The following is an 11,410-nucleotide window of genomic DNA, read 5'->3' as shown; positions in this document are numbered from 1 at the left end:
CTACAAAATGTTTCATAATTCCATTAATATCAAATACATTCAGCAGATCCTCTCCACGGTCCATTAGACAGTTCGGGTCCGACTCCCAACATGAGAACAATGAGTGAAGCCTTATTCTGTGTTCCCCGCCGTGATATTGCTACAATATTGGTACAAGCAGTGCAAAACCATAAGCACCCACTCATGTCATTGATAACTACTGTTAGCTTCGTTAACAGCTACTTTATTTTATAACTTTATAGAGGTAGGGTAGCGCGAATTATCCTATGGGGGGATCTGACATTCCATGGGGTGAAAAACCACAATTTAAATTGGGCGATCAAGGCTAACACAATATTCATTTGACCCAACCTTCCAAAGAGATGTCTGCAGATCTCCGACTGTGAGGTATCATATCGGAGAAAAGAATAGGTTCTGTTGGGATTGCCATTGTAGATTGTTTCATCCCACCTGGCCTGTCATCCAGCCAAGGCACCAAACAACACCATGGCCACTATAATGACATGTTCACTGTGTAGGCAACCACTTGTTCAGTACGTCTTCCAATTATCCTCTTCCGTTCAAACGTCTAAATCACACACACATACACACAAATACAAAACCACACGTCCATCACCATACTATTTCCCTAAAACGTGCTTCTAACACCACTTTGTGCTGTTGTCTTTACAACTCATCGTGTTCACAAGCACATGCGTCTTTCTGTGAGTCTTTGTAAGGCTTGCATCCTAACGTCAACGTGCTGGCGTACATGAGATCCGCCGTGGACCGACAACCTGCAACATGATCATAAAAAACAGGTGAGATGAAATAGAGTTTAGATTGACGATCAAAATTAATACACTTAAATAGAACGCATGTGTTCGTATGGCTGGTTGTACTGGTCCGATATCATGCCGTTTTCATACTGCTAGGCTGTGCTAGCCCAATGAGATACCAGGCTGCTGTTTAATACTAACGTGCGCTACTCACAGAACACTGCGGAGCCGACACCAGCTGTATTATTCTGTATTGCCTAACGCTGGAAGGGGCGTAGCTACCATCATAAAGAAAAGCCCTGGCTTACCCATAATTGTTGCTAAAAAGGTTGGGCAAGCCCTCAATGCTATCTGAATGTAAAGCTTTCCAACCTATCGGGCTTCCACGAAAAACTTGGCTTGCTATGCGTGTGGCTGGCAAAGTATACAGTACCCTGAGACCCTCCCCTTTCGAGAGGGGCGGTGGGGTAGCCTAGTGGTTAAAGCGTTGGCTCGTCACGCCGAAGACCCGGGTTCGAATCCCCCACATGGGTACAATGAGTGAAGCCCATTTCTGGTGTCCCCCGCCGTGATATTACTGGAATATTGCTATAAGCGGCGTAAAACCAAACTCAGTCAGTCAGTCCCTTTTCGAGAACAGTGGATGGACATACACTATATTAATGGATCCCAAAATGATTCACTTCAACATTGTAATAACCCAAACACCCACGCCAGCTCTATGTGGCTGTATACTATTCGACTTCGGTGAGCAAATTAAGACGACCTCGGCCTGTAAAACCTTCAGACTAAAGCAGGCAAACCAGTGATTGATATTAGGAGCATCGTCCCACGCTATGGGGCACGATGCCAGGTAAGTTATCAAGACACAGAGTATGTTCATCCTATCCAGTGTCAGCTCTTGTGACAAAGTGTAAATTGTTAAGGACATATGCTCTAGCCCACAAATGAATATACATGTCCGTGAAATGTCCAATTTAGAATAACATACATTTTGTCACACAATACACTTTGCTGCACAATACACGTTGCCATCCAATACTCGTTGATGAACGTACCGCCGGTGAGATCTTCGCTCGCTATTCCTCCTAACTTATCACAGACGTTGTTGAGACAGTCCTTGAATTTGTCGTCGCACTTCACCTTGTCGTTGTTACACGTGTCGTAGCAGTAGTCGTGGTTGTCGCAACACTTCGTCACCGCCGGCAATGCACTTGTGTCAAGCTGGGGAACCAACACGTGTAAAATTAGTGTGAGTGAGTAAGAGAATGGTTTAACGTCGCTTTGAACACAAAACCAGCTCTAGGACAGGTAATAATTTGACGTTTGTGGAAGGGACGAAGTAAACAGGTCTTACACTTTTACCATTAAGGTCAAACTAGCAGGAATGATATCAATGATGCTGACAAAGCTAGAAACAACCGAACCAAAGACAAGAGGTTTCGGTTACGCCTAAGGGGCGTAACTCTGTCAAGCGATATTCGACGCTTCAGACGAGCGTAGGCCTGTTCCAGTGGTAGTAACATGGCGTGATATCCATATTAAGAACAGCATTAACAAGTTGTATTAGGAGCGGTTTCCGTGATGACCTCCAACAGATTCCCTATCCAAAAACAATACCAGACCAGAAGCCCTCATGCAGTCGAGAACAAGCTAAAATACACCTTGACTGCGCGTGCTAACCAACGGTCTATAATGTCGTACTTACGTTTGATCTCTAGGTCTTAGCTTCAAGAGCCATTATTCGCTTGATATGATCGTAAATGTTCACGCTGTACAGAGCAGGATAATAGCAAACAGTTCCCAGCTGATCGAAGAAACAATAATGGACTGTAGATTACCGACTACCGTAATTGGTCCAAGTTCCGAGTCGTTCGGTTATAACCCGAAAATAGCCACGAACGCTATCGGACTACTGTTAAAAGTATGTGGCGTGCCATGCCTTATTGTAGTTTTTATTGTGTTCATGATTACGTTAGTTTGTTTAACGCAGCACTCAGCAATATTACAGCTATATGGCGGCGGTCTGGAAATAATCGAGTCTGGAACTGACAATCCAGTGATCAACAGTATAAAGATCCATGCAGTTAGGATACGATGACATGTGTCAACCAAGTCAGCGAGCCTGACAACCCGATCCCGTTAGTCGACTCTTACGACAAGCATGGGTTTCTGAAGATCGATTACGTAAACATTCTGTGACGATGTTACGGTTGACGTATTTGCCGTATATACATCCACTAACGAAAAATGTTGCAGTCATTTCTTAATAGTACTTACGGAACGGACACATAAGACACACTGCAGATTAATGTTTACTGCACGTGTTGTGCATCAATTAAATATGTTGCACGTTTTTAGTATCTTTCTTCGCTACATAGTCGGACATACTCCCAATTTGGGGGAAGGGGTATATTTTTATTTCAAATAAAACCCGTATCTTTTTTGAGAATGCCGATCAAACAATTATCACATCTCTCTTCTTTCTATCCATCAAAATATGCAGTGAAATTTCCTTAATCCGAGTCACATCACGCGAATGTAGATGTAAGAGTTCTCCCCCGGAGTAACATAGGCAGATTGGGGTCTTCCCACTTACCCAACTCCTATTGTTTCAGTAAAAGAAATCACTGGGATATGATAATCCCCTTTAAACCCTTATTTTGTTCCCGTGAAATAGTATCCAGGACCAAATGTGATAAAATATCAACTACTTGATCAACAACGGCAGATCTACAGCAATCACTCCCAAGTTGTATTGTACTATAGGAAATAATCCTCGAGTCTAAAGGGACCGTACAGGTTGAAGTTGATAATCATCACTACATACAACTGAACAGGTAAACGCTCTTGTGTACCAGTGTGTTATAGGCTAAACTACAACGCTCTTGCCTCTAAACCGTCGTAAGCACGCTAAACTGACTGAAACCCGTTGAAACGGTATCTTCAGGTGGTATCTCGAAAACAGCTGTTATAACCTTACACCTAGGGCAAAGAATCAAGGCATGGCATGTTGGACACCATATTAAATTAATACTAATAAATAGGGACATGGTTTCAAAGCACTCTTGATATACACGTTGATGCAAAACAAAAATAACAAAAAGATTATTACATATACATATAATATATAACTATGTGTGATTGTTTTCAGTGGGCACAAGGGTGAGACCTATTCATGTTATGATGATCATAATACATTTGTAGGAGCCTGATAATAATCTCCACTAATTCATTACAATAACATCGATACATTCTACACATTCACTATACAATGGTGTGATATTAACATTGTAGACAAGATGTGAATTACTAACTTAGAGTTCAGGAAAGACTCCTGTAATGAAAAATACGCAACGAGCAGTTCAACATAATATAAATAGTGGCCCATTTGCCAAGGCCTGGGCCTAGATTTTCGAAGCTCTCTTAGCGCTAACATAGTCGTAAGTGCAATACATTAACATTAACTTACGACTATCTTAGCGCTAAGAGAGCTTCGAAAATATAGGCCCAGGTTATTTTACACACATGCTGAACAGACATTACGTTGTCAAGTTTACATATCATGCATAAGATTAACATGTGTGCTGATGAAATGTATAATTACAGCCCAAGGCCAACCGTGAGAGACGATACTACGACTGAGGATGGAATTGACTGCAAGGTGCGCCTCATATAGTGCCTACTACGTCAAATTCCGAAAACAGGAAGTATTCGCTCGTGTACAAACATGGGACATAAGTATTTGGCACGACAAGATCTCCTTCAGTAACCAAGTTATTTCAATGAAGTTAATATTTTTCACAGGTATCATCGGGGTAATTTCACGAAGTTACCAGTATGAAAAAATGCGCTTTTCTTTATCTTTAAAGAGGGATTCAGCGAAAGATTGGCGGAAAAAAAAAAAATGACGTTTTTGTTATTGATATTCCCCAAATAATCTAAATAAATGAGTAACTGTTAAAAAGAGACAGTTACGGGTATTCGACCAGACAATGGTAGATATTTCTGAGACTGACATTATATACATTATTAACACCATAAACGATTCCCTAAAATAATATGGAAATCGAGAGGTATTATATTTTCTGGGCAATTATTTACAGCCTTGCTTCATATCTGTACTGAATTGTTGAGATTATAGTCGCATCAGCATTATTTCAGCCATATATAATAGTTACTTGTACTGAATAATAACTATATACATAATAATCTACGATTAAAACTGACTTGTCTAGGCAATAGAAAGTATCCCATTATTGGGACTACATATATTTATTACTTATATAACCTAGGGATCATGAATTAATCCTCTCTTGGGAGACTTGTGACTAGTATGTAATATATTATTAAAGCATACCTCAAGGCCAAACGAACCACACCCATTACTTCTCGGCTTATGACCCTTCTTTGGCTTTGGTTTCGCGGCTAAAAATAAACATAATAATAATGTGACGTGATTACATATGAAGAATATTAAAATAAATGAAATGAAATTATTACGAATGATCTACAAACTAATTTAATCTTTCCCAACAAATTGCATTAGTCCGTTAATTAATATATATACAGATCGTGGTTAGATTAAATTATGGACTAGATTATTTCGTATGTGATTACCAAGTATACACGACAAAATCAATTTACACACATTTACTGTCTTTCAACCAAGACGAATTTTTCAATCTAATATTTTCTTTCGTGTGTGCACCAAATAAAGATCAATGAAAAGTCGTCCAGAACTTAGAGTTACCTCCCTTATACCGATAGGCGATGTTCAGTCGTAACCATGCAGGTTGCAGTAAGCATGTATGGTCAACTAACAAGTCACATCTACGCTTACCATTTATACAGCGGTAGTGACAACCGGTTTCATCGCCGACATAATCCGACACCATATCTGCCATTGAATCTATAGATTCCAAGAAGCTGTCAAAATCAACATCCCAATCGAAATCAGTGTCCATTTCGTCACTAGCGTCGACCCTTGTAGAATCACATAGGTATAAAATAGGGAGGAACCACAGAATCTGGACCAGCTGTGAAATTTCCATGGCGTGTTGGTGACTTGTGAGATGGAATGTTGTTGTGTACTCCCGGGGGTTCATTAACTAACCATCGCTACACATGTAAGTAAAAACACGTACACTTCCGGGTAACGTAACACGATCTGATTGGCTGTGAACTATCGCCCTTCACCCTTGGATAATGGCGGGAGCGTTGTGAGTTCGTTTGTCCAGTCGACTCTTCAACATTTTATATGAATGGCGTACCTATATTTTGTTACATCATTTTATATGAATGGAACTGCACATGTGGATATCTGATATAATGACTGACTATGAGACCAAGAGTCATTGTATAACATATATTATTTTGAATACGCAATGCCATTTAGAAACCTTTATATACACACACACATTCATACATATATACACTAGAGTGCGTGTTCACGATCGCTGACTTCGTGTACTTGCAAATAGTTGCCAGACTCGGAGGGTGGGGTTCGAATCTCGGATGCGACTCAACCCCAAAACATACAAGAATCTATAACAGAGAAAGTGTACTCCCAATTATAACATCTGTGTATTCACTGATTTATACTTGTCAGAGGGGTAAAGTACGTGGGATACCAGAATACCAGGATAACCAGTCATTGACATGTCTGAAAATGGAACAATGTCTTTCAGATGTCAGATCATGGATGACATCAAACAAGCTGGTGCTAAATGATGATAAACCGAGGCTATCCTTATTGCTCCGAATTCCCGACTACAGAAATGCCAGGTTCCAAACATCAGGATTGGAGATTCAAACATAGTGTTTTCCCCTGTGGTAAAGAATCTTGGTGTTTATCTAGATTCAGGTCTCAAGATGGAGCAACACGTCACTCATGTGTGTCGTTCCTGCCACTTCCATCTCAGGAACATTGGAGCCATCCGTCATCTCTTAACAACTGATGCTGCTGCCACTCTGGCAAGATCCCTCATTGTATCCAGGCTGGACTATTGCAATAGTCTTTGTGCAGGCATCGCTTCTGAACAACTAGACAGACTTCAGAAGATCCAGAACAGCGCAGCAAGACTTGTCACTAGAACCAAATCCAGATGTCACATATCTCCCATACTAAAGTCATTCCATTGGCTTCCAATCCGCGAAAGAATAAAATTCAAAACGCTGTCTCTTGTATATTCAACACTAAACAGTTCATCGCCCTCCTACATGCAAGATCTTATAACACCCTACACTCCAGCGCGGTCTCTCAGATCTCAAGACAAAGGTCTTCTCAGTGGCCCAAAATACAAGTTGCAAACTTTTGGCGGCAGATCTTTCAGCGTTCACGCAGCTTCCCTCTGGAACTCACTACCTCTCCATGTCAAGTCATCTCCTTCCATCTCCATCTTTATATCAAGACTCAAAACATTCTTGTTCAACAACAACTAAATCTTATAACACTTCTTCCTGTATATAGTGTACATATTTACTGTTGCGCAAAGAGCATGCCCTTGAGGTGTGGAGTTACTACTGCGCTCTACACATGTCCATATTATTATTATTATTATTAATACCAGTTGCTAGACTTCCATGTTTATGGCTGAGGGGGTTAGATCGCTGACTTTGTGTACTGAGAGGAGAGAATGGGTTGGAATTCCGGATGGGACCCAACTAAAAATGTACAAAATTCGAACAAATATAACAATTGTTAAGTATGTGTTTCTCACCTCTGAATCCCACACAGGCCTGTCTCTATGTGGGGCGTTGAGTACAGTAGACATGAATGTATGGCTCACACCCAATGGATATGAAAGTCGCTTTAACAATTGGACCCGGAAGGAATCTGGTGACAGTGAGTGTCTATATAACTTAAGCATCAGTTCCGTTATTCTCCACAAACTGAGTGAGTGAGTTGGGTTTTACGCCGCTTTTAGCAATATTCCAGCAATATTACGGAGGGGGATACCAGATATGGGCTTCACTCATTGTACCCATGTGAGGAATCGAACCTGGGTCCTCGGCATGACGAGCGAACGCTTTAACTACTTGGCTACCCCACCGCCCCTTATACACATATATAGCTATAGAAGCATATTAGGTCCATAGTCACATGTATGAGGAGATTTTGAGGGGGTTTTTTGGGGGGTGAAAATACGGGGACTGAGTGTAGTTTTACGCCGCTTTTAGCACTATTCCAGCAACATCATGGTGGGGTACAACAGAAATAGGTGCGAAAATACAGGAAGACCAAATTCAACTATATATATTTGGAACTAAATCAAAATGTTGGGCAGTATGTTTTATTTTGCCTTTTTTGCATATTCACAACTAAACCCGTTTCGACATACATGTATTAGCGTTCGAATACAAAGGCTTTCAGCAAAACTTCGACACACTTAAATGAGTTACTTTCTGATCGTACTTCAATAAGGCAAACCCAGGCTGAAAGTCACAAATAGGCAATATTATTAATGAAACAAGAGGTTACATAAAACAGACAAAGAACTATGGTCGATTTCTCGAGAAAATATGGTCATTTGCATAGATAAAAGTATCTTCTACGTGGGGCTGTTGGATAGGCTGGTTCGATTCCCCACATGTGTACAATGTTTGAAGCCCATTTCTGGTGTCTTCCGCTTCAGTATTGTTTCAATATTGCTGAAAGTGGCTTAAAACTAAACTCACTCACTCACCCTCTTACCCACTCACTCACCCACTCACCCACTCACCCACTCACCCACTCACCCAACCTGAGGAAATCTGGACTTGCTTCATTTGGAGCCTGAGTTTAGCATTCCAGAAATTGCTATAGACAGTATGAAAAATAATGCGGTTCAGAGACCTTGAGACAGACAAAATATAATAGACTATGTCCCATTCACTTGGACACCGGACAATCATGGGAAGTCACTCTTCTCATCCTATTTGCTCAACTCCAAGTACAATTCACATGTATTAATAACACCTCTTGAAGATCGGTCTGGGCTTGGTGGTAAAAGGCGACTAATGGAATCGGGTGGTCAAGATTGCTGACTTAGTTTATGGATGTCATCGTATTGCAAAATGTTCTCTCCGAAGGGCTCTATTAAATGTATATTATAGCAACAAAAAAACCTACTGGGGGCCGTTAATAAGTTATGGCTAGGTTGGGTTGGGGGGAGTGATAATGGTATTTATGGAGATGCATGAACAATGTGAACGACCCCACCACACACACACGCCAAATTTATGTACAAAGTAAGTGACATTTCCGCCACTTACCGATATATTCCATCAAATCATAGGACACTGATTATACAATACTTCCGTGGTTTGCTTAAGTGATAAACTGTTATGTAACTGTTAATAGTGTCCTACAAGGAAGTAGTCCGCGATAGATCGTGTGTCGTTACACTGTACCGAGTTACCGAGCAAACAATACAGGGTTAAAGATAGCGTTATTAGCGATAGTCATACACATGCACTTGTTTTTATCAAAACAATTATAAACAATTACAAGCATGACAGATATCAAAATATATATCTACGAATGGCTGCTTTCCTTGTGGTATGTCATAAGAACAAATGCATCTCCCGTAAAAGTACATTCCTGAACTTATTTGTAAATTGACTTCCTTGTAATATGGTTCAGTGTGAGACGACAGACCTTTGAGTCCTTGAGCCGTCTTAGTGATATGGAGTCTTTTGTCAGGAGATTGTATTTCACTATCGACCTACCATGATCACAGACAGAACAATTCAGATTACGGAAGATCAACGTCTTTATACTTTGCAACTACATATGGATTACTGAAGACCAATTCTAACCACGGGTTACCACATGGGTACAATGTGTGAAGCCTATTTCGGGTGTTCTCCGTCGTGATGTTGCTGGAATATTGCTAAAAGCGGCGTAAAACTAAACTCACTCACTGAGAAGAGAAGCAATCAGTCTGGCAAACAATGTACACACGCAGACACGGAGCGCCTGCGTGTAGGCCTGTTCATAAGGGTATCAGGGTCACCCGCTGTCAACACTCACTTGATGCGCAGTGGAGTCAAAATGAAAGCAGCCCTTCGTTTGTTACCACGTCATGAATCGTAATATCTAATCGTTCTGTATATCGACACATATAGTGGGTAGGAATTACATGGTGTAAAATGACGTAGCGGTCCCAGACAACCACTTCTCTCGAATTTCACGCTTGTCCATCAGCCAGAGACTACTGAACTGTGCTTAGGACCAGTCGGAATCCTATGATTGACTAGTATCCTTTAAGGTCTGTGATTCTAAACCTGATTTCAGTGCTTCAATTTTATGACAAATTGGAATGCGTGCTGGTGTATATAGACCAAAACTGAGTGAAAAGGGTTCCAAATATTTTTTGGTAAAATTATAAATATGTGTTATGATACATGCATGGGATGCAGTTGTACCTGTAAACCTCGTTAGGTATTGTCTGTACATTTAAACCTTGTTATAATATACATGTAGCTGTGTCTATACATTTTCTATGATACGTACAGATGTGTCTGTATGTTTATACATTGTTATGATACAGAAAGTTGATACTTTAAGCGTACCTATAAACCTTGTAATAATACGTACAGGTGATGTAGATGTACCTATACACCTTGTAATAATACACACAGGTGATGTAGCTGTACTTGTAACCCTTGTAATGATACATACAGGAGATGTAGATGTACCTGTAACCTTTGTAATGATACATACAGGTGATGTAGATGTACCTGTAACTGTTGTAATGATACATACAGGAGATGTAGATGTACCTGTAACCTTTGTAATGATACATACAGGTGATGTAGCTGTACCTGTAACCCTTGTAATGATACATACATGCGATGTAGATGTACCTGTAACCTTTGTAATGATACATACAGGTGATGTAGATGAACCTGTAACTGTTGTAATGATACATACAGGTGATGTAGCTGTACCTGTAACCTTTGTAATGATACATACAAGTGATGTAGCTGTACCTCTAACCTATGTAATGATACATACAGGTGATGTAGATGTACCTGTAACCTTTGTAATGATACATACAGGTGATGTAGCTGTACCTCTAACCTATGTAATGATACATACAGGTGATGTAGATGTACCTGTAACCTATGTAATGATACATACAGGTGATGTAGATGTACCTGTAACCTTTGTAATGATACATACAGGTGATGTAGATGTACCTGTAACCTATGTAATGATACATACAGGTGATGTAGCTGTACCTGTAACCTATGTAATGATACATACAGGTGATGTAGCTGTACCTCTAACCTATGTAATGATACATACAGGAGATGTAGATGTACCTGTAACTATTGTAATGATACATACAGGTGATGTAGATGTACCTGTAACCTTTGTAATGATACATACAGGTGATGTAGATGTACCTGTAACCCTTGTAATGATACATACAGGTGATGTAGATGTACCTGTAACCCTTGTAATGATACATACAGGTGATGTAGATGTACCTGTAACCTTTTGTAATGATACATACAGGTGATGTAGATGTACCTGTAACCCTTGTAATGATACATACAGGTGATGTAGATGTACCTGTAACCCTTGTAATGATACATACAGGTGATGTAGATGTACCTGTAACCTATGTAATGATACATACAGGTGATGTAGATGTACC

General features: G+C 40.2%; 1 protein-coding gene across 1 annotated transcript; it reads right to left on the bottom strand.

The window, feature by feature from the left end:
* Positions 1-275: 275 nt before the first annotated feature.
* Positions 276-6,005, bottom strand: LOC124284889 (group XIIA secretory phospholipase A2-like). The gene is made up of 4 exons (XM_046721020.1): positions 5,602-6,005; positions 5,119-5,186; positions 1,817-1,982; positions 276-776 (listed from the first exon to the last, which is right to left on the bottom strand). Exons 1-4 carry the CDS (start codon positions 5,864-5,866, stop codon positions 667-669), a joined length of 609 nt encoding a protein of 202 aa, XP_046576976.1. The 5' UTR covers positions 5,867-6,005; the 3' UTR covers positions 276-666.
* Between the last annotated feature and the right edge of the window lie 5,405 nt (positions 6,006-11,410).

This window comes from Haliotis rubra, unplaced genomic scaffold (assembly GCF_003918875.1).
Source record: "Haliotis rubra isolate DU_JTF1 unplaced genomic scaffold, ASM391887v1 Scf347, whole genome shotgun sequence".
NCBI lineage: Eukaryota > Metazoa > Mollusca > Gastropoda > Lepetellida > Haliotidae > Haliotis > Haliotis rubra.
Note: the sequence above shows the minus strand (reverse complement) of the source record. Positions and strands in the feature narration are given on the sequence as shown.